Source organism: Pelodiscus sinensis, chromosome 1 (assembly GCF_049634645.1).
Source record: "Pelodiscus sinensis isolate JC-2024 chromosome 1, ASM4963464v1, whole genome shotgun sequence".
Classification (NCBI taxonomy): domain Eukaryota; kingdom Metazoa; phylum Chordata; order Testudines; family Trionychidae; genus Pelodiscus; species Pelodiscus sinensis.
This window is the reverse complement of record NC_134711.1, coordinates 100,933,866-100,956,938: the sequence shown is the minus strand read 5'-3', so window position 1 is coordinate 100,956,938 and position 23,073 is coordinate 100,933,866. Positions and strand designations below refer to the sequence as shown.

The window sequence follows — 23,073 nt, the reverse complement described above, 5'->3', positions numbered from 1 at the left end:
GAAGTGCTCAGCACCTCTGAGAATCAGGCCCCAATCCTGCTTAATTTTGTTTTTGTTGAGTTGCTATATTTTTGTTAAATACACCTATTTTAAGACAACCTGGCATGTGGAAAACAGCAATGCTAGGGGGGACAAATGCTATTGGAAGTACACAAAGGAGGAAATTCTCTTCCTCAGGCAGGAGATGAATTAGAACAGAGGTGACAACTTGAGCATGGGGAAGACAGACAGAGCATAAAAGGGTTATCTCCAAAAAGATACTGTAAGAAAGTTGGCCTAGTTCAGTAAAAGTAGAAAAGGAGTTTAAAGACCAAGTGTATGAAACACTGGTGACAGGTATACATATCCTTCCTGAGAAAGAAAATACAATAGCTGAAACATCACAATGCTTATGGCTTATTCAAAAAGTCTATCTTCTGGAAGCAGCAGTCTGTCAAATCATGATGCCTGTGTGGTAATCTAGGCAAATGTACAGATATGTTGTTGACAGGTGAAAGGAAAACATCTTGTCTTGTATATGACACACCTAATTCTACATTTAGCATGCAACTTATCTCCCCATATGTACTGGTTCGGCTCCATAGAAGTAATGGCACTATGCCAGTTCATGCAAGCAGAGAACCTAGGTAGAGTGCAATGTTTTCTACCTGCAATTATCTCAAATTAAAGAACTGCATGGACAACAGACTCTACTCCTTCTGGAATTCAGGGGTAGAAGTGGAGAACTGTACCCAGAATACAATGGTTGAAGACTTTGAGTGAGGAAGAGATTAGGGAAGAGTGAGTGAAAGAGGTTAGAGAAGCAGCAGTGAAAAAAATAGCAAGCAAGAGAGGTTAGAAGAGCTAGTGAAGGTTGGAAGAGCAAGCAAAAGAAGTCAGAAAAGCAAGAATCCTCAGAAGAAATACCAAATAGCAACACAGGCAAAAACTGAACGTATTACTGCTTCAGAAACTACTCAAATGTGAAACACATTACTCACTGCATCTCTCCTAGCATAGTCATCCTCTTCACGATACTGGGTCCACCCTGGTGCCCCCAGCTGGCCATGCCCTGCTCTGACTGAGGGAATCTCCACTTGTTGGGCTCCGATTCTGCTAGCAATTCCCACCTGAGTGAGGTGCTGTATCTGAGAACCTTAAAAACAAATATTGTTTTTTCATCTTTATATGCAATAAGTTGCAGGGCAGACAAAAGACAAAGAAAAAAACCCCAAAACATCCTAACAAATAGACTTGGGGAGTGGGGGTTGTTCAGAGGCCGGAATAAAAAGACGCTTAAAAGTTTTTGTTTCACACACTCATCAGAATCAGCAGAGAGAAGCATACCAGTGCAGACTGAAGAGGGGTAACCTTCTTTCTCTGGTGCAGTTCACTTGAAATTCAATGACTTTTATTACCTTTAATTTGATTTTAAAAAAAAACCATTGCATGGATGTGTACACCAGACACTGAATGTAGATTTTAGGTGTATGCCAGTCATTAAAACAAAGACCACAGAAATCCCACATCTATTTATATCACCCCAGCAAGGTCATAAATCCAAGCACTGTTTTATGTTCTATCCCTCAGAACCATAATGAATAAATGGCTATATATTTTTTTCTGCTTTACTTTGTGCTTAAAGATTAAACAGTACTGACATTAACCAATGGGGAAGTCAGTACACAGCTAAATTATTTTAACAACTCAACGTGGAGCCTAAATTCATACCCGTCCCACTGTTTTCTACTGAACTCCAGGAGAGCCACTGTCCTTAATTACAAGAGAAACGTTTAGCAACATAACTTTACTCCCTCCTCCCCCAATTTCCTTTATGATGGGACATGTTTTCTTTAAGTACAATAGAAGTGAAATAACTTTAAAGAACATTTTACAAAGTTTTCAAGAGTTGCATGGGATTTTTTGTGGGGGGAGGGGAAGGGAAGGGGAGTGACACAGACAAGCTACCTAACTTGCAAGTAATATTCACTTTACTCTTCTTTCCTTAAAATAAATTTTTAAAGAAATCATAAAACTGATATTTGGCTGTTCTTGTATCTTCCTTAATTGAAGAATAAAAACTGGTTATTTGAGTTAATCAGGAACTAAAGTTTGCAGCTGATCAGTCAGAGACACTTAAAGAACAATACAAATACTGTAATAAATTAAATCACATATGAAATAATGAACAACCTCACACCAATGTCACTTTTCACAATTATAGGAAGTGGAAAGCTGCAGGTCAAAGTTAGTTCCCTGGACTACAACATGGGCTTGTCTAATTTAGAGCACAGTTATATTTTCAGTATTTTAATTTCCTCTCTTTTGGAAGAAAGTCAATAATGACATTTACATGAGAACGGAATCTATTTCTTAAGGGTTCATCAGCAACTGTCACTTAAACTCAATTACGGCAGAACCTTGTTTTCAATGGAAATTGTCTCCTAGTCAGGGAAGATGATTTAATGTGGAACAGCAGAAAACAGATATACAAAATTTGTATCTGCAAAAATAAGCTGTTGATATCCTTATCCACATCCATGAACGTAGGTACCTACAGATTTGCAGGGCTCTATAGATAGACTTAGTCAGATACCAAAAGATCCTGGGTTTTACACAAGTGTCCCTAGTAAGGAAAAAAAAATATGCAGGAGAAATAGGAATGTTTTTCTGAATAGAATGTATTCTCCAGAAGATATCCATTACTGATTAATTTACCAAAAAGGAAGTATCACAGTAACCTGTGAAAAATCAACATTCACTGAACTCCCTTTCAAATGCTGAAGTTGTTTGCTATTTTAGGCTGCCTTTTCTCTTCAAAAAAAGTGTTTTTAACCACAGGATAGCTAATACACATTTGCTGTCCCACTGAAAATCCTAGTAGAGACAAGACATTGCAGTTTTTATCATGAGGCAGCTAGGCTCAGGGCTGGGGACAGTGATGACCTTGCCTTTCAAGCTAACAAAAACTACAGTGCCCTGTCTCCACTGGAATTGTATAGGGGATAACTAGTAATAGTTAGCTGGCAGTGAAAACAATGCCTACATTTGGAACAGTGACCAGATGTCCTGATTTTAGGACTGTCCTAACACTAGAGGATTTCTCTTACATTGGACCCTATCATTCGCTCCAATTTTTTGCATTTGCTATCTGGTCAGCATGGTACCACCTGAAGGCAAATGATGACTTACTAGTGATGACCAGGGCTCGCCAAGCGGTGGCGAGCCCTGCTCGCCAGCCGTGCGGTTCTGCACTCTGCGCATGCACAGATCCTCTGCGCCGGCTCTTGTAATCTACTCGCCACGGGTGAGTAGATTACATTGTTTGTCGAGCCCTGGTAATGACTATATATGGAACATATTTGAAAAAGTTGCAACATGCCAGTGCATGTGCAGTATGAACCCAAAATACCTGCAGTGCTTCCAACTGGTCGTGGCCGTGCCACCGATGGCAATTCTTCCGGGTATATCCCTCGGGAGGAGTATTGACCATCAGACTGGTGCTGGTCTGGGTGCATTAATTCTGCAGGTGGAAGGAAACCCGGGCCAAAACTTTGCCTGTTGACAGAACAGAAGATCACACTGACTGAACTTTCTACTGTAAAAACAAGTAAACTTCCTCCTTACACATAAGGCTATTGTCACCACTCATGTATATTTTACCTTAATTGCTAAAAAAGGATTAAATTTCACTACCACCGTCCTCTTTCATAACGTACTTTTCATAAGGATAGGCTTGCACAAGGATGGTAACACAGGTGTTTCAACACAAGCCATTTCCTATATTGGGGGAGCTTCAATGCCCTGAAACAGGTTTGAGAAAACGAAAGACTTACTTTTCCATTGAGGAAAATCATCACCGCTACGAACTCCAAGCAACAAAGGACCAGGAGATAGTCAAATTCCCTACTAACATAAGCAGATTAATCTAATTTCACTGACACCTGCTTAATTTTGGGACTCAAAAACTGTACTGGCAAATGTTGCTGTGTCAGAGGCTCAGATCTAAATGAATTGGAAGGAACTGCAATTTTTAATGTGTATTTGGCAAACAGAGATACCATTTGGCTTATGGGTACTTCCCTCCAGATTGTACATATTTGTTGGGTTAAACTCTGGAAATTTTCAAGCATCTTGTGATCATATACGATGTATCACACCATATGATGCTGTGCTGTGACACAAGTCAAGAGGAGGCACACTAAACTTCATTATTTCCTCCTGTGTGCTTATACAGTCAGTCTCCACCCATAGTAATAATCATAACTCCATCACTGTGTGCTTACCAAGGGTGACTTAGCATTAATGAAATGTGTCAGACTGACAGCACTGGAGAGGAAAGCCTCTTCACCAAACTGTTACACCAATGTAAGGGCAACTAAAATGATTAGGGGTTTGGAACGGGTCCCATATGAAGAGAGGTTAAAGCGACTGGGACTTTTCAGTTTGGAAAAGAGGAGACTCGGGGGATATGATAGAGGTATATAAAATCATGAGTGGTGTGGAGAGGGCGAATAAAGATAAGTTATTTATTAGTTCCCATAATAGAAGAACTAGAGGACACCAAATGAAATTAATGGGTAGCAGGTTTAAAACTAATAAAAGAAAGTTGTTCTTCACACAGCATGTAGTCAACCTGTGGAACTCCTTGCCAGAGGAGGCTGTGAAGGCTAGGACTATAACAGAGTTTAAAGAGAAGCTAGATAATTTAATGGAGGTTAAGGCCATAAAAGGCTATTAGCCAGGGGATAGAAATGGTGTCCTTGGCCTCTGTCAGAGGCAGGAGAAGGATGGCAGGAGACAAATCGCTTGATCATTGTCTTCAGTCCACCCCCTCTGGGGCATCTGGTGCTGGCCACTGTCGGCAGATAGGTTACTGGGCTAGATGGACCTTTGGTCTGACTCAGTATGGCTGTTCTTATGTTCTAATGCGCTTTGCCCTGAGCTGGAGAGAGCACATTTTATGATTAGCTTGATTTCCCCAGTCTATCAAACGCTCAGTTTCTCTGCTGTGTGTCAATATAGTGTCAACCAGTGCTCATTGTGAGAGTGGGCTCTGTGATACACACTCCCATTTGATTATGCCCCTTTGTCCTGCAAGGTGCTCTGGAGGAACACGTATCTTCCGTGCCCTCAATGAGCCTTTTACAGGACTGGAGCTCAAGTTTCTATACTATGCTCATCATTAAAGTGTCCAAGCAGCTTTTTCCTAGCAACTGGATTATTTACTCTCCTTAGGTTTTCATTCCACTCATTAACATGGACCCCTAACCAGTCGTCTTATTATATCTGATTCAAGCTACTACTGACTGAGATTGCATTTGAACCAGTGGCCTACATAAGAAAGGCTTGGAGGACTGGTAATGGAATGTGGAACCTAATACAGAGAAACCAGTAGTTTAAAACAGAATGCATTACTCATTTAGCATACAGCCGAAAGGAAGGAGCTCTGAATGGTTCAAGAGTAATATTTTTCATCTGGAACAGTCACACTCTCCCTACTTCCATGGACTTGTTCCCAATTACCAACTCAGCAGCTCCAGAGAAGCGATTTGGAGGTGGGTTTCTAAGCATCATGGGATGATACATGAATGTCTGAAAGGTGTTTAACGCTGCCTATTTGGGGTTATCAACTGTGGACCAGGAAGAGTGCGATAGTGAGAGAAGCCCTCATCTGGTATTGCATGCCTAAATCACTAAACTGGAATCCTATAATCGGTTAGAAATGTTTTAGAGGTTGCCTTTCAAATGAATTATCCTCCCAATATTACTGCTGAACGTGTTATTTTTGTGAAAAGTTATTGGGGGGTGGGGAAGAGGAGAGTAGCATGTATATTTCCATTACTATTGCTCTTTTTGTGGGTGCAAGGAGTTCACATTTACCTGATCTCCTCAAGACTCCCATTTAGCTACTCTACCACTTGTAGGGATGTAAGCAACTAGTCGACTAGCCGATAATAATTGACTAGTGATTCAACTAGTCGCTCCTCCCCTCCCACTTGCTGCCTCTTTCAGAGAGAGGCAGCAAGGGAGGAGCAGCATCCGGTGCTGGGGAGGGGGAGAGCTGGCTTAAAAACCGGTTCCCTCTAGCACCGTCTCTGTGGGGAGAAGAGGCAGGGGCACAGCGGGGAACTGGCGGCGCTTCTGTCTTTGAAATGTAGCATGAGCCAGGCTCTTGCTACATTTCAAAAGCAGAAGCGCTGCGGGGAGTCTTGGGTGAGCTGAGGACTCTCAGTCCCCTGTTGGCCCTGCACTCCCTGCTTTTGAAATGAACAAGTCCGTCGCTGCTTGAGTCTCCCGCTGGCCGGGCCCCCTGCAGCGCTTCCACCTTTGAAATGTAGCAACAGCTGGCAGGCCTCTTGCTCTATTTCAAAGGTGGAGGCTCCCTTATCAACTAATTGAATAGTCAATGAAAATTACATCTAAATTAACCTAAATTTAACATCCTTAACCACTTGTCAGAGAGCCACAACAGATGATGCAAAATGGATACCTGAGCTATTACCAAGCGCTTGCTGGTCTGAATTCAGATCAGACAGACTTTCCAGTCTTGGATTCTGTTTTCCAGACCAGGCTTCCCTCTGGCCTCTCTAGTTTCAATGGAAAGGTTTTACTTCCAGGGAATATAATAATAATAATAAAAAAAAAAATCTCAAAACCCTCGGCTAATCAATGTTTACATTTAGCCATTCTCAGTATGAGAGAGCCCAGTGAACCCATACTGCACAATGCAACAGCCACTCTAGGAAAATGGCTGCCAAGCCTCAGTATCTGCACAGCATGTCAATGACCTAACTTGGTATGTTTTGTCTTTGTGCCCATGTTGGTTCCAGCTCATTAAATATGTTGATTGCAATAGTACAGAGAAAAGGGAACAATCTGGTTTCCCGATCACTGTTCCATGCACTGGCTCTTTGTGCCATTGGACTATGATGTTAATCATGTCTGCCTACTGTACTGACATTCCCCTTCCCAGTTTTACAGCTTTCTGCATTGTTTCTAGCATTTTCGTCATCATCGTCTTCAGGAAATGAGTGTAACCTTTACTTGAATACAAAACATTTTTTCCCTGCTTCAGCATGATCTAAAATGAAGCAGCCACAGTATTTTATATTGGCTTCAAACAATCCTTCCTGTGCTGGTCAATTAACTTGCAGGTTGTTATTTAACCTTCTGGCACCCGCAGGACCTGGGTTTCCACCAATAACAACCACAGTATTAATGTGTAACTTAAGAAAATTTAAGCTGCCTCTGTCAAAGGGTTCACTGCCTTTTGAACAAGTAATACGCAGCGAAGGTACAGTACTGAGTTGCTGAAGGGTTTGATAATGGACTACAAAACCTTCCACTAGGAAGCCTCTCTATATCTGAGACAGGTTGAAAGTGAATGAAAATTGTTAATAACTGGTGCCTGTCAGTGATCTATTTTCAGCGAGTTGGTGATCCCAGTACAGTTTCTAACATGCTAGTGTCCCAATCACAAAATCACCTTCTCACCTCATAATTGGCCATATTAGCAAAGACCTCAAAGAGCAAATGTGCATGGGGACTTAATTACAGGCAGTCTCCGGGTTACGTACAAGATAGGGACTGTAGGTCCCTATCAGTTTCAACAGTGGCTGAATCTGGACGCCAGTTCTGACTTACATACAGATTCAACTTAAGAAACCCAGGCGTCCCCAAGTCAGCTGCTGCTGAAACTGATCAGCGGCTGATTCCAGGAAGCCTGGGGCAGAGCAACTCTGCCTCGGGCTTCCTGTAGTCAGTCGCTGGTCAGTTTCAGCAGCGGCTGACTTGGGGACGCCTGGGGCAGAGCAGCTGGGTTGCTGCTGGGTTGCTCCAGTAGCGCGGCTCCTCGGCGCTACTGGAGCAACCCAGCAGCACCCCAGCTGCTCTGCCCCAGGCGTCCTGATTCAGCCGCTGCTGAAACTGACCAGCAGCGGCTGAATCAGGACCTGGGGCAGAGCAGCTGGGGTGCTGCCGGGCTGGTCCAGAGCGGCGCTGCGGGACCAACCCGGCAGCCCCCAGCTGCTCTACCCCAGGGGTAGGCAAGAAAAGCCTGGTCTGCTGGGGGAGGGGGCCCTAGCTGCACCTCCACCCCCAGTAGACCAGGGAGACGGGGGTGGCTGGACCGCCCAAGTCCTCCACGGCTTTGCTCTGTCTCCCTGGTCTGCTGACCTGGGAGATGCGGAGCAAAGCCGCAGAGCACGCGGGCAGCGGGACAGTCCAGGCGCACCGCGGCTGTCTCACTGCTGGCGTGCTCCGAGGCTTTGCTCCCCATCTCCCTGGTCTGCTGGTCAGGAGACGGGGAGCAAAGTCGCGGAGCACGCCCGCAGGGGGACAGCTCAAGTGCGCCCGGGCTGTCCCGCTGTGGGCGTGCTCCAAGGCTTTGCTCCCCGTCTCCCTGCAGACCAGGGAGACGGGGAGCAGCTTTTCTCGCCCCGGAGGACAGGGGCGGCGGATCGCGGCGCATCTGGGCGTCCCATCGCTCCCGTCCTCCGGGGTGAGAAAAGCCCTGTTCGTAACTGCGGATCCGACATAAGTCGGATCCGCGTAACTCAGGGACTGCCTGTATTCCCTTCTCCTCTCATAGAAGCAAGTCTTTCCCATGAGCAGGAAAAAACTGCCCATTCCCACTCTACAGATAGAGGACTTTCGTGCCTACAGCTCTCAGCACAGCCCTTCTCCAATAACTACATTCATTTTAAAATAAATCATGTAAGGCAGTAATACATTATGTACAAATCAGACCCTGACTTTCTCTTGGAGCTTTATCCTGAAGAGAATTTGTGATCTGACCCTTCTAGCTCCTAGATGAGCAGACAATCTTCCCTTTACTGTGGCAAGTGTTTGGAACTGTATCTTGCTCCCACTTGATTTTATATCTTGAATATTTGTGGTTATATGGGAATTAAAGGGAATGCCAAATAATACATTTGGAGGTGGGAGAGAATGGAGGTATTTGTCAATTGTAAACCTGCAAGGAAAAAATGTCTCTCTTATATAGCTGCACAGATTGGGATGTTCTCACCTCCTTCTTGACCCCAGCAGGGCCAAGAGGAGCTCCTGAGAATGAGATCCACTGATTTTAGAGAGATGGGCCTACTACCAGGTCTTTGCTCTGGAAATTACTCTCCACTTGGCCCAAAATAAGATGACTCAATCTAGCACATGCAGGGAAGACCATTTATTTACAGGGCTTTTCAAAAGGGCAAAGAGAATGGGCATGAGGGAGCCTTTTGGTGGAGTGAAGTACATTTGATTGCTCTGATTTACTGGCTAGTTAATTGAATTTTCTTAACAACATTTGAACAGGGTAGTGTTCTGCGATTCATTCAGCATCTAGCACAAACCTTAATCTCCCCTAACCATCACAATGCTTTTCCATCTAGCTGGGATGGAGAAATAGGAGTTGCCTGCTGCTGCACATGAGCAGAGCACTGTGAGACATGGAAGGGATCCTATAGTTGCCTTCACACTTCTCTTCATGCACGTGTCCTCAACATATGGCTAAATTTCCAACTCTGGCATGAGAACTGCATGGCTGTGTCTACACTGGTGCGATCTTGCACCAAAGCGGTCGCTCTTGCACAAAAACTTGCTGCCTGTCTACACTGGCTGTGTGTTCGAGCAAGTAAACGGACGTTCTACTGTATAAAATCAGGGCTTCTCGCGCAAGAACTATGATGCTCCCGCTCAAGAATAAGCCCTCTTGTGCAACTGTTCTTGCGCAAGAGGCCAGTGTAGACAGGCAACATGAATTTCTTGTGCAAGAAAGCCCAATGGTTAAAATGGCCATCAGAGCTTTCTTGCGCAAGAGAGCGTCTACACTGGCATGGATGCTCTTGTGCAAAAGCACATCTCTTGCACAATAGCACGTGCCAGTGTAGACGCTTTCTTCTGTAAGGATGCATCTAGACTGGCAAGTTTTTCTGCAAAAGCGGCTGCTTTTTCGGAAAAGCTTGCCAGCTGTCTACACTGGCCACTTGAATTTGCGCTCAGTGTTCTTGCGGAAATACTATGATGCTCCCGCTCAGGGATAAGCCCTCTTGTGCAAATGCTTTTGCACAAGCGGGCCAGTGTAGACAGGTAAAAACTGTTTTGCGCAAAAAAGCCCTGATAGCACAAATGGCAATTGGGGCTTTCTTGCGCAAAACCGTGTCTAGATCAGCACGGACGCTTTTCCGCAAAAAGTGCTTTTGCGCAAACGCATCCGTGCCAATGTAGACGCTCTTTTCCGCAAATGCGTTTAACGGAAAAACTTTTCCGTTAAAAGCATGTGCGGAAAATCATGCCAGTCTAGATGCAGCCTAAGAGTTCTTGCGCAAGAAGCTGCCAGTGTAGATGTAGCTCATGGGTGAAGGGATGTATCCACAAAGTTCTCAAAGGCCAGGGGCCTATCTCTCTACTTCCCCAGTTGAATAAAAAGAGTTAACAAGCAAGGAGTTTCCCTACATTTAACCATTGCAAAAGAAACAACAAACAAAGCAGTCTACCATCAGCATAAAGCTCACACTTTTTATATATATGAAACAAAGGCATGAGAAGCAGCTGGGCTGGTATGCAGGGCACCTGAACTCTGTTCTGGGCTCCTCCACTTCAACTCTTTCTGTTCCGTTTCCCTCACACCCTTTGTCTGTCTTGTCTCTTTAGAAATGTAAGCTCATTGGGACACAGATTGTTTTTTATTAAGTGTTTATCCAAGAGTGTCAAATCTACTCAGAGGTCAGAGATGAATTACATGTTTAATGATGGTTCATAGCCAGGATATGAATTCAGGACTTCATAGTCCCTCAATCCACAGTAGGGATGTAAAAACAACTTGTTTAACCGGATAAAGGGAGGAGGAGTGAGGGACCACTGCAGCACAGCTGGGCCGGAACACTCCCCCACTGCAGGCAGGGACTGTTCCGGCTGGGACAGAGCAACCTGGGACCCCTGTGGACAGAGGCTATTCTGGAGTCCAGAGCAGCTCCTGCCAGTGGGGTGCCCTGTCTGCAGTGGCAGGCAGGGAGCTGTCCCAGCCCTCACCGATTAACCATTAACTGGAACTGATAAGCCTCACCCGTTAATGGTGGCTGATAAGCCACTCCCTTTTCTGCTCCATCTAGTAAAATGATCAGCAATGGAAAAGTTACTGTTGATAACAACATGTCTTCATCACGATGCTTTAGAAATGCCACTTCAATGAGATTAACAGGGAACACGTGTTTGAGCCACTGTTTCAGGCTCTCTAAAGACTCTGGCACCCAGTGGTATGCTCCATTCATGTCAGGAAAGTGAGCTTGCAGCCATGAAGGCTGGAGATCTCCTGGTTTTTAATTAAAGCTTAGAGTCTATGCAAAGTGAGTACATAATGCTAACGTACATAATGCTAAAATGAGTAATATAAGTTCGAAGCAAGGGGTTTAGTTCAAACTAACGCATCCCAGCACGCACTTCACTTTTGAAACAGCTGGCATTTGGAGATCGCGCCGGCAAGATCATGCTAATGAAGCACGGGATATTTAAATCCCCACTTCACTGACTATTTCGAATGCCTGCATTTGCATCCCTAGTTCGAACTAGGGCACAAGTGTAGACATACCCTAAGAGATTAGGGTCCCAATCTGAGGAGGGCCACTTGGCGCTAATGTAATAGAAAAAATAAATAATAATAATTCCATGAAAAGAAGGGTACCTCTGCAGCAGGCCCGGCGCTGTCGGAGGAGTCATTCCAAATTCCACATACCTCTGTTGGAAATAAATTAATAAAAATAAAATCAATACATTGCAAATTTCAGTCTTTTACAATTGAATGAGACCTAACTGCCAGGCCTATGTGTGAGCAGACTGCAAGTTAACTGACAAAGATTTACAAACATGTTTTGTTAAGTGGCTCAAGACCTGGAAGTACAGCTCCAACAGTACAACTAGCTCACTTATGTTTGCTCATTCTCCTTATGTGGCTTAGCCAACCTTTTGAACATATGCTCTCAGACTGGCAGCTCAAGACCCCTTTCAATGTATATTTAATATAAATGTTATGAAAAACTGAGGTGTTTTTTTTTTTTTTTTTTTTTACTTTGCATAAGTGGGGAGATACAATGACACACAGGTAGTGTTAGATTTTAATTTATCTCTGCCTAAATTGATGTATTTTGTATAAGTCTTCCAGCTCTATTTAAAAGCTCTATTTAAAAGAGCATTGTCTCATGGTTAGAGCAGGGGAGGTACAATGAGGATGTCCTGATCTCAAATATCCTGATGGAAAACAGAGAACTCACTAAGATAATATTCTAACTAAGCTAAAACTGAAAGAAATGTTTTTCATTTAAATACCAAGACTTATCAGGGAAAAATCACAGCTGCATGAACCAGGAAAGCAGTCTCTGAAAAGAGGTGGTTGAAGCAATTAGTTTTCCATTTTGTAACTTTTTACATCACCAATACCCCTGGTCCCAGTAACCGCTCAATATCCATGAAGAACCTTGATCTAAAAGGTATAACACCAGTGACCATGGCTCTACTGGTGCTAACACCCTGTCCAGAGAAGCCTTTCAAGATGCATCACTCACACTAAAAGGGTTGTTTACTTCCTGGGCTGGACCATATGGTGGTCCCCACTGGGTGCCTGCAGCTCCCCTCCCGGCTCGAGCAGGAGTGTTGTTTACCGGCTGTCCTGCAGAGACCCCCGGTGATGTGATGGCAGTGGAATTTGCTGCTTGGCTACTGGGAGCCACCAGGGCAAAGGCATCATCCAAGAGAGAGTGCATGGTCTGCCGGGCCTCTTCAATGGATGGCTGTGGAGGGATGTACTGAGAGGCTGGGTAGGGAGGCAAGGCTGGGTACTTCCCAAGATCAAGAGAAGGTGTCTGCGGTTCCGCAGGCACGTCGGGATCGGACTGCAGATAACAGAGAACGGAAGCAGCAGTGAGACTTTTACATAAGCAATTTCAAGTTACAGTGACATGTAACTTCAGAACAAGCTGAGGGTTCTTTAGCTGGAAGCAACGAAGGAGCAGAGCCATCCCATGCAAGGTACGGTTCAGGGCAACCACATCAGGCCCTGCTCTTTGGAGGGCCCCCTCAGGCCCAGGGCAGTCTGGGGGACTAGCAAGGACCTGGGGCCAGTGGCAAGAATCAGACCTGCACCCACACTTCCCAGCAGCAGGAAGTGGAGCGACCTGGTCCCAGCCCATTGGTTGATTAGTAACCAGAATGCAGCTGCAATAGTCTAGGAAGCAGTTTGCCACATGATATTAAACTCAAAAGTTCTTTGTCACTATTATTAACATGGAAATAAAGCTAATTTGTTGATTACAATCTCAGAATGATTTTAGTTATTTCTTGACTGCTATCTCAGTTTAAAGAGAAAAAAAACCCCTATCATTGGGGGACTCGAGTTTTCTACTCCCTGAGAAACTAGCATAAAACATTTGGAATTATTTAATCACCAGCATGAGCACAAGAATGTACTGAACTGACCATGCTCAAAAGATCCTGTAGCATGCACATGTTTTCCTGGGATAGGTCTTTCCAGGATTTATATTATACTTTCGACTGCTGTTCCCTGGAGAATCCTTTTTCTATTTCATAGCATCTCTTACAATCACTGTGCTTAATGGCCCCATTTCCAACTCCTTTTATATAGTTTGTTGGGACTGAGAAAAATGCTTTCCAGTGCTTCTGTTTTGAAGGCAAAGGAACACCAGCACACGAGTGTCAAAAGACAGGCTTTCATTCTTTTGCCCAAACATTCTGCATAGGAGATTCCTGACTTACTCGTTTTCAGCCAAATGGAATTACCCCATAAATGAGCCACTCAGAGCACGCCAGGAACACAGGCGACTCGCCTAAGTCACTGTTATCGTAAGTGCTAGCAGTGTATTCCTGTCATCTGAAAGACAAACATACAATATATGCAGAATTGTTGACTCCTGGTGGTCTTTTGTATGTCCCATCACTGTCAGTGGTGATTAGCCTGTCCTTCTCAGCATCAATGGGGCTGCCATTTATTTGGTGTCTCCGACGCTGCTTGGGAGAACGTTTTGCACGTGAACTAAAAATAAGTTTTAAAAAAGGAAATAAAAACAAAGAGAAAGTTCAGAACTTTTTAATTTACTAGAACTTTTAAAAAGTTGGTGATTATATTATTTGTTATCTTAAGTTCTATGTGCAGAAGGTATTCCACTGCTTCCTAAAATATTTTGGTTTTGGTGTGTTGTGCTTCAGGACCCCACAAAAGGAGAGTTCTCTGCCAGCCACCAGTCCAGCTTTCCTGATCCCATGTTTCGATAGCTCATCAGAAAGCATAATGAGAAAGAATGAGCAAGAAATACCAAGCCCAAAAAGGTCTTATAAGAGGTAGAAACTGTACAGGCACATGTAGCTACCATTATGTGCTTAGCAATAGTTCCTATCTATGCCGAGACCCAATCTTGCTTTCATAAAGTCCTTGGGAATTTTGCTAAATATTTTAATGGGAGAAGTCTCAGGCCCTTAGCACTGGGATGCAGTATCAGGATTGCACCCTGATGTAGGGTTTCAATCTAGAATGTTCTGATCCACAGACAAGTATTGCAACCAATTGAGACAAAATGGTGTGATATGATGGGCAAAAGGCTAATGAAAGGAAAGAAATGCTAGTTTAAACCATGAACACAAATCTCACTTATGGCCATAATAGACCATATTTCTCAAACAGGCCATCACTTCTCTGTAACTTTCAAAATATTTCTCTTCTTTTTTCCATTCTAAGCAATACCTGGTTCCACCTCTATTACTATTTTTAAAAGAATCATTATTCATAGATTAACTTGTACATTTGAATGAAGGATAGGTTCTAAACAGTTTGCCTTTATGGAAACAGAACGGTTTTTGTATGGTTGGTTACGGATTGTCTTCTGTACACCCCTTGAGGCACACCCCCTGCTGCACACTGACAGTTTGGAGAGTCCTCAGGCAGGGGGTATCTCCTATGACACATCCTGCAATATGTAAGCCATCTGAAAAACCACATGAAAACTGCCTGTCACTTTGTGACAAAGGTCATCTGTACACTTAATTATGTCATAAAGAAAAAGAAAAAGAAAAGATTTGGTCATCCTTTGGCAAAGCATCAACATTCTTTTGAGAATGACCTTGGTAACAAAGATGCTGTCACTACATACAGACTGGCTGTGTCTAGACTGGCCAGTTTTTCCAGAAAATCAGCCGCTTTTCCGGAAAAACTTGCCAGCTGTCTACACTGGCCGCTTGAATTTCCGCAAAAGCACTGACTTCCTACTGTAAGAAATCAGTGCTTTTTGCAGAAATACTATGCTACTCCCGTTCGGGCAAAAGTCCCTTTTGCGCAAAACTTTTGCGTAAAATGGCCAGTGTAGACAGCTGAGATTTGTTTTCCGCAAAAAAGCCCCGATCGTGAAAATGGCTATCGGGGCTTTTTTGCGGAAAAGTGCGTCTAGATTGGCCATGGACGCTCTTCCGTAAAAAGTGCTTTTGCGGAAAAGTGTCCGTGCCAATCTAGACGCTCTTTTCCGAAAATGCTTTTAACGGAAAACTTTTCCATTAAAAGCATTTCCGGAAAATCATGCCAGTCTAGACGTAGCCACTGTGTGTGAGTGAATGAGTGTGCAATTTTATTTTGGAAGACAATTTTTTCTACCTTGCTTGGCACCTAGGATACTTAAAAAGTTCATATAGTCTTCCAGTCTCCTTCAATCACATTAGAGAGTATTGATTTACCTTTCATATTTATAGTAGTTTTCAGAAATAAAACTACATAAAAGGTAAATCAATACTGCCTAATGCAATTGTGTGATAAAGTCTGATAAGCAGCCACTTATTACAGTGCTGTGTGTTGGAATGATGCCAAATCGGAGACACATGGGATCTGATTTTTCCTGGAATTACGTAGCATTCTTTGACTATGTCTAGACTACAGGGTTTTTTCGAAAAAACTTCACCTGCGTCTAGACTGCCGCTGTGTTCTTTCGAAATTAAATTGAAAGAACGCGGTGGTTTTTTCGACAGCGGTAAACCTCATTTTACGAGGAAGAACGCCTTTTTTTTCCAAAAGAGCGCTTTCGAAAAAAGGCATTCTTGACCACAAACAGGGCTTTTTTGAAAGAGAACATCTAGATTGTCTGGGTGCTCTCTTTCGAAAAAGCAAATCGCTTTTTCGAAAAAGTTGTGGCTGTCTAGATGATCTCTTTTGAAAGAAGCATGTAGTCTACACGTACCCTTTATGTTCAGAGCAGAGTTACCACTGACTTGAGTGGAAGCTGCAACTGCTATGCAATTCTGCAGATCAGACCCCAGGATTTTAAGCAGGTCATCCAGAAAACAAGGACCATTTAATTAGTGACCCCTTCTGAAAAGTTTGGTTTAACTGACTTGTTCATCATCACATAGGAATTTTGCACTCTAGGACACAGACTCTATTGCCATTTCTCCCCAGTCTTGACCCATGTCCTGTCACCATCCCAGTCCTGCAACTTCCCATCCCTGGGTCCTCATTCCTGTCCTGTTTTCCTTAACTAGCAGTTTCCAGCCATGCTCCACACAGGCTTCTCATCCCAGTCCCCTGCCCTAGTCTAACCTAACCCATTTCCATTCTTCTTTCTAAGCCAGTCCCAGTAATGCCCATCCCAGCGCGCTTCCTCTTTACCCAGATATTATCCCCCTCCTATTCTGCAATGTGACTTGTCCTTTTCATATTTGTTCATTTTTTTTTAATTGTATCCTTTGGTATATATGGTTGTGACTACTTTCTTCCACTATTTGATCTGAGGAAGTCGGTCTGGCCCACGAAAGCTCATCATCTAATAAACCATCTTGTTAGTCTTTAAAGTGCTACATAGTCCTGCATTTTGCTTCCTCTTTACCCAGATATTCCTCATTCCAGACCAGCAGCATTCTAAATTATGGCATCATGCAGATAACCAAGTAACAGATTAGACTGAGCTTTAAACTGATGTTGGTAGGGAAGCTGAAGGAAAAGTTTTATTTGTCTGCAGTGAGAAAGTGGTCCAGAAGGGACTGTTTTTAGGAAACCTGGAACTCAAGAGGAAGAGCTCCCTGTGCCTCTATACCAGTGGTCTCCAACCTTTTTACACCCAAGATCACTTTTTAAATCTCAGAACAGGCGAAGATCTACCACCCCGCCCCTTCCTTTAAGGCCGGCCTTCTCTATTCTCCTCCTCTCCCTCACTTGCTATCCCCAGCCCTTACTTACACACACTGATAAACAGTTTATTTTTAAATTATGCGATATATAAAATTAAAATCACGTGTTTATAGTTATGAAATAAATGGTCTGTTTTTTATTCATGCTATTTAAATCTAAAATGAAGCATTTATAATTATACATTTTGTGGGGACAGAGTTCTGCGGTGGGGGGCAGGGGAGAGGGAACAGGGTGCTAGGAGGGCAGAGGACAGGGTTCTGCAGCAGGGGACAGAATGCCAGTGAGGACAAGTTTCTGCAGCTGGGGACAGGGTGCCAGTGGGACAGAGTTCTGTAGCTAGGGACAGAGGAGTGGGGACAGAGTTCGGGGAGTGGGAACCGGGGAGCAGGGACAGTAGGCCAGTGGTAGCCGAGAGTCCCCTGCATCTGCCTCCCGCCACCCTCCCCCCCAAGAGGGAAGCCAGCACGTGCCTCCTCTGGGCCCGACTCCCCCCTCCCCCCACGGTGCAGGGAAACCCCACGCGTGCCTGCCCCAGGGCCAAACCCCCGCGGGCGCCTGCCCCAAGGCCAGACCCCCCCTCCCATGGTGCAGCCTGGCCAACCCCTCCCCCCCTCGCCTCCTTTCCCCTCCTGCAGCGCGGCCAACCCCTGCGGGCGCCTGCCCCGGGGCCAAACCCTCCTCCCGGCCAACCCCCTCCTCTCCCGCAGTGCGGCCAAACCCCGGGGCGAACCCCCGCTCCCGCAGCGCAGGGAAGCTGCCGCACTCCTCCTCCAGGGCCGACACCCCCTCCTTCAGCACGCAACAGAGCTGTGGGAGGGGAGCAGCCCACGCACTTCCGGAAACCCCGGAAGTGACATGGGCTTCAGACAGGACTTCCGTCCACCCCGCGGGAAGCCGGCACTACACTAGAGGTAGGTAGTGGGGCTTCTCGAGTGTGGGGGTGCCCGAACACCTCACGATCAACTGGTCGAGGCCTTGCGATCGACCAGTCAATCGTGATCGACGGGTTGGTGACCATGGCTCTATACCCTACAGAGGGGACACTTTTCTGAAATACAGGATCAGGAGGGAAGGTCTGTAAGATAAGTGCTATGTATACCTGGTTACCATGAAGGAATATGGAAAGAAGGGATTTTATTGTCTGGTATTTGCAGAGTTTTAAAGAGAAATTTGTAGAGCCTGTGCAGGTACCTGCGGAGGCAGATATCCATGGATATAAATCAGTATCTGTGGAACTGCAGGGTTTTCTCAGGCACTACAGTGGTGAAGGGAGCAGAATTTTAGTCCACTGCTCCCAGGAGACAGTGCTATGCACCGGCAGCTCCGCTGGCATGGTTGTACTGCCACCAGCCCCACCAATTGGGCAAGCACCAAGCTCACTGGCATGCCCTTGGGCAGTAGATGCAGACAGCTGTGTAGACAGGGCAGGGGAGCTGCGTGTGGGGGGAGCTGGCTTCTGAATGAAGCAGGCCCATGTTCTGCTTCTTTCATCACTAAGTTGCCAGGAATGTCCTGTGGTTCCGTGGATACTGATTAGCACCCATGTATATATACATTTGTATCCACACACAGCTCTATACATTTGCATTTTTATATATTTTATAATTCGTTTTCATAGTCTCTTGACTACATTTTCTTTGTTTTGATATGAAAATAGTATTTTTGCTGTTTACTTTTTTCTTGTTCCTTAGTCTCCGTTAGTTCTTGTAAGTGAATTCAAATTTTGTTTTACTCTGTTTTGTTACCTGGGATACTTAAGTAAAATTAGCGTTTAAGTAGTTCTGCTTCAGCCTGGTCCCAAAATTACACGGTATTTAACAACTACACTAGAAGAGTTAAATGGTTTCCATGTGGTCCGACACAACTACAAAATGAAAGTAAAAAGCAAAAGTAACAGCATAAACTATAAACATCTCTTTTAAAATGGCTTTGGTAAGTTTGGGTCTGTTATTGATAAACTGTCTATGAGAACCTCTAAAAGAACATATATCCCTCTGAATGCTGTTAAAGAAAAAAAAACCACAAACCAACCTCTGGCATGTATTGATTAGCCCAAAATACTCAAAATAACCCCAATCCTTTCACCTCTCCAATCCACACATTCTTTAATGATTCTAAGGTCTCCAAGTGCAGAAATATAGGCCTGACACAGTTTGCAAGTCTTGACATTAATTTTAAAAAGGAATGAATCTTTCTCTGGCTCTTAGTCTGTACCTCTTCCTGGGTTCGATAAAAACAGTAGGCACGTTGCCCCCAGGGTCCAAGATCTTGTCAATCTGCATCTGCGCCTTGCGGTATATTCTGTGCTGCTCTTTGGCATCAATGACAATCACATCATCCACAAGTGGAAATTCATAGTGGCCTTTGCGCTTGGCTCGGAGACGGATCTTATTACGGTGATGTTCAATCTCTGACTTATGCCTCAGGGCTGTCTGTATCTTAAAGGAGGAAAAAAGAAAACCGTGAGCTACACTTTTGCAAACAGAGCCTTCTATTGAAAGCAATTTGAAACTGGCACAAACATCCTCCCTCGATTATCTTGCCTTTTTGCAGGTGATAGACTCAGGATAATCACTAACACAAAAAGTGAAATCAAAGAGACGTGGCAATGTTAATAAAAGGCATGATGAACAACAGAAGTTCCTGCTAGCTGCCATGAGAAATACTGCTCCATTGAAATTAGATTGCAAGCAAAGGTGTACGTAGCATATCACGGCCTGCACCCATCACACAAGTTGCTTGATAACTATATTCAAAGTCTGTCACTGATTCCCTTTAAAAAAAAAAAAACCCCATTCATAACACAAGGGGCAATAACTTACGGAGCTGATTGAGTAAGCAGATCTGGAAGCGGGAAGGAGGAGTGAAATGGTCCAGGGCATGGCAATAGGTTTTTCAGGTCACTAGTTTAAACAAACTAGCGCCTTTAGAGCTGGTCCAAAACTACTGAAGTCAATGGAACTCCTTCCTGGTTAATTGAATAGTTGATTAACCGCATGAATTCTTATCGGTTACTCAACTATTATACAGTCCCCAGGGCTGGGGCGGGCAGCTTGTGTGCTCCAGCCCCACTCCTGAAGAGGCCCCTGCCAGTCCACACTGCTGCCTCTGTATCAGAGGCAGCAGCATGGGGTGCCAGGCAGGAGCTGGTCCACAAAGAAAGCCAGTTTAAAATCCAGCTCCCCTTATGGACCGGCTGCCTGTCGCCCCGTGCTGCTGCCTCTGATACAGAGACAGCAGCACGGAGTGGTAGCAGCTCCTGTCCAAGGGCAGGGCAGGGCAGGGCAGGGCAGGGCAGGGCAGGGCAGGGCAGGGCAGGGCAGGGCAGATATGAGCTCCCAGACCCAGCGCAGGACAGGACTGAGCCAGGCTGCCTGCCCACCTAATTCTTAATACACTTTAAATACAGCGCCCTAGTAGGGGTAGGTCCTGGATTTGGAGCAAGCCAGAACTTGACCCAGGCTGCTAGCCATCCTGCTAAAAAGTTTACTGGTGGGGGCGGGGGGAATGTGTGTAGTCTATAGCATTAACCAATAAGCTTTTTCTCAATGGTTAATCGTCTATACTATTACACCCTTCCATTGATAACAGTAGTTAGTGGATCAGTCCTTAATACTATGCCTATGTTGGAACTAGGTTGTGGTGCACAGAAAGCATGAACAATAAAACCTAATCTTTTATAAAAGCATAGAAAGGTCGTTAGACAAATGTACATAGCAGGACTTTCTCTAGTAATTAAATTTACATTTCCTGGATTTCCTTTTCCATGAGTATTACATGTATTAATTTACCTTCCAACCTACTAAGGAAGGTTCTAAACACAGAGGATGAATTATACTTTTAACCTAGAAGCAGGGGAAGGAGACTATCTTCAAGCAAGTACAAAATCAGTTACTGAGTAGCAGCTGGGAGAAGTATGCAGAACTAGACCCAGATAACCCAATCATCTAGGTTTCGCACAAATATACCAAACTGCCATGAACTGTGGAGTGTTTATTACCTGCATGGTAACTCAAGGTTGTATGGTAACCTGTGTCACTACTCTATTTGCAAGATACACCTAAATAAGAACTTAAAGAAATGGCTGAGCTTTTCTCTAGGATGCTAAACAATAGGCAACTCATGATTATGTCCTTTATAAAAGAAAAAAATAATGACCAGGATCTGAAGTGAGACTCTCAACATATCAGGAAAATTTAAACCTTTTGCTTTCATTCTCACTTTGCAGCTCTTTTCTATATACTCTGTATATCACCATTGCACACAAACATGATTTTAAAATACCTCTTTGTTAATTTTGTTGGTCTCAGCTATTCGGTCAGACAGTGCTAGGTTATGAACTGGAGGGGCTGCAATTGGCTGCATGGCAATCAACTGGATCTTGCTTGGGACCCGTCTGCTTGCTTCTGAGGAACGAGACATCCTGTCCACATGCTCAAAGATAGATGCTGAGGATTGCTGCTCATTTCCACTACTGCTCTGTGGAGGTCCTGAATTACCAGAACAAATAAAATACAAGACAGTGTCATTGCTCGGATCAACTCTGTCAAATGTCTGGCCATACAAGATAACGTGAAATGTTGCATTACGACATTATGCCATCTTTGCTGCTACATTTGATTTGCACCACAGACCTTTCATAAGACACTGATATATATTCCAGGCAGTTTGCCCAATAGTTTGCAGATGATTCTGGGGAACCAATGGGCATTTGCTTGATAATGAGTTCATCAATATTTTGTTACATTTTTTGTTTTAGTTGGTTAAAGAGTTCCAAGATATGTAACTATTCTAGTTAGAATCTTTAACATCTTGTCCATAACTTTATGGTCACAGTGCCTATTCTATAAATGAAAGCTACATAGAAAATGTCAATCTGAATATGGTCAATTTAACACAATCAATTAATACCACACCTGTTCCTATTGTCCTTCTGCCGGTTTTTATGTTTCTACAATAATATTTTTCTTTTTGAAAAAAATTGTTCCTCTCCTCACTGCTGCATGAAAGGAACAAACTCACTAAAACTCACTATTCTTACAACAAACTCCAGATGAAGGCACTTTTATGCCCATGGAAGCCCTAAGAAGTCAGTCAAGAGAGCTCCTCTTAGACCCTGAGGGGTGTGTCCATGTGGAACAATTTACAGGACTGAGGCCTAAAAGACTGATTATACAAAAGACTTAAGAGAAACAGACTAAACAAAAAAGTGGTATTGAATGAATTAAAGGAATGTATAAAAACAGAATTTTGCAACACCAATAATCATAAGTATTATTTTTAACTCAGATACAGAAAGTAATAGTTTTTATACAATTATTGTTTTTTAAATAGAAAAATAAAAGACAAAAAACTAAATCCTTCTATAAATATTAAAAGGGGAAAAAAGTCTCATTCCTTAAGTAAATGAATGTACAGTAAACTTCCGATAATCCAGCACCTTTATGACCCAGAGGGTGCCGGATTATCAGATATGCCAGAGTACCGGAAGGGGGGCTATGAGAGGTCTGGGGTTGGGGTCAGCAGGGAACTGCGCAGCGTGGGAGAGGGCGGCGCTGCGGGACCAACCTGGCAGCACTCCATCTGCTCTGCCCCCGGCTTCGCCAAATCAGCCGCTGGTCAGTTTCAGCAGCAGTGGACTTGAGGAAGCCGGGGGCAGAGCAGCTCCAATTGTCCAGCTGGCCGGAGCACTTCCGGGTTCCAGTTGGTGCCGGACTACCAGGAGTGCCAGATCACTGGATGCTGGACAATTGGAGTTTTACTGTAATATTATTTCAGATAATCGATTACAGGCAGTCAGGTAAGGTGAAATCCTAGTGGCCTAGGGTGTATGTTTTAATGTAGTGTGTTGGTTGTAAGGACCAGAATGAATGCCTGATGTTTTATGAGGAGCTAATGTTATAAAAGACTGTTGGGCTGTTCCT

At 44.1% G+C, this 23,073-nt stretch overlaps 1 protein-coding gene across 4 annotated transcripts in view; it reads right to left on the bottom strand.

Annotated features, from left to right (window-relative positions):
* Window positions 1–23,073, bottom strand: part of KIAA1549 (KIAA1549 ortholog) — a 185,446-nt gene that overhangs the window by 5,031 nt on the left and 157,342 nt on the right. For 3 of the 4 annotated variants that reach the window (XM_075939466.1, XM_075939447.1, XM_075939453.1), the window contains 7 exons: window positions 21,434–21,639; window positions 19,364–19,587; window positions 13,876–14,020; window positions 12,537–12,863; window positions 11,660–11,712; window positions 3,392–3,537; window positions 981–1,135 (listed from right to left, as the gene is read on the bottom strand). In XM_075939466.1, coding sequence (XP_075795581.1) covers window positions 981–1,135; window positions 3,392–3,537; window positions 11,660–11,712; window positions 12,537–12,863; window positions 13,876–14,020; window positions 19,364–19,587; window positions 21,434–21,639 — 1,256 coding nt within the window. The remainder of the gene's footprint in view (window positions 1–980; window positions 1,136–3,391; window positions 3,538–11,659; window positions 11,713–12,536; window positions 12,864–13,875; window positions 14,021–19,363; window positions 19,588–21,433; window positions 21,640–23,073) is intronic. The other variant, XM_075939458.1, reaches the window with a different exon arrangement.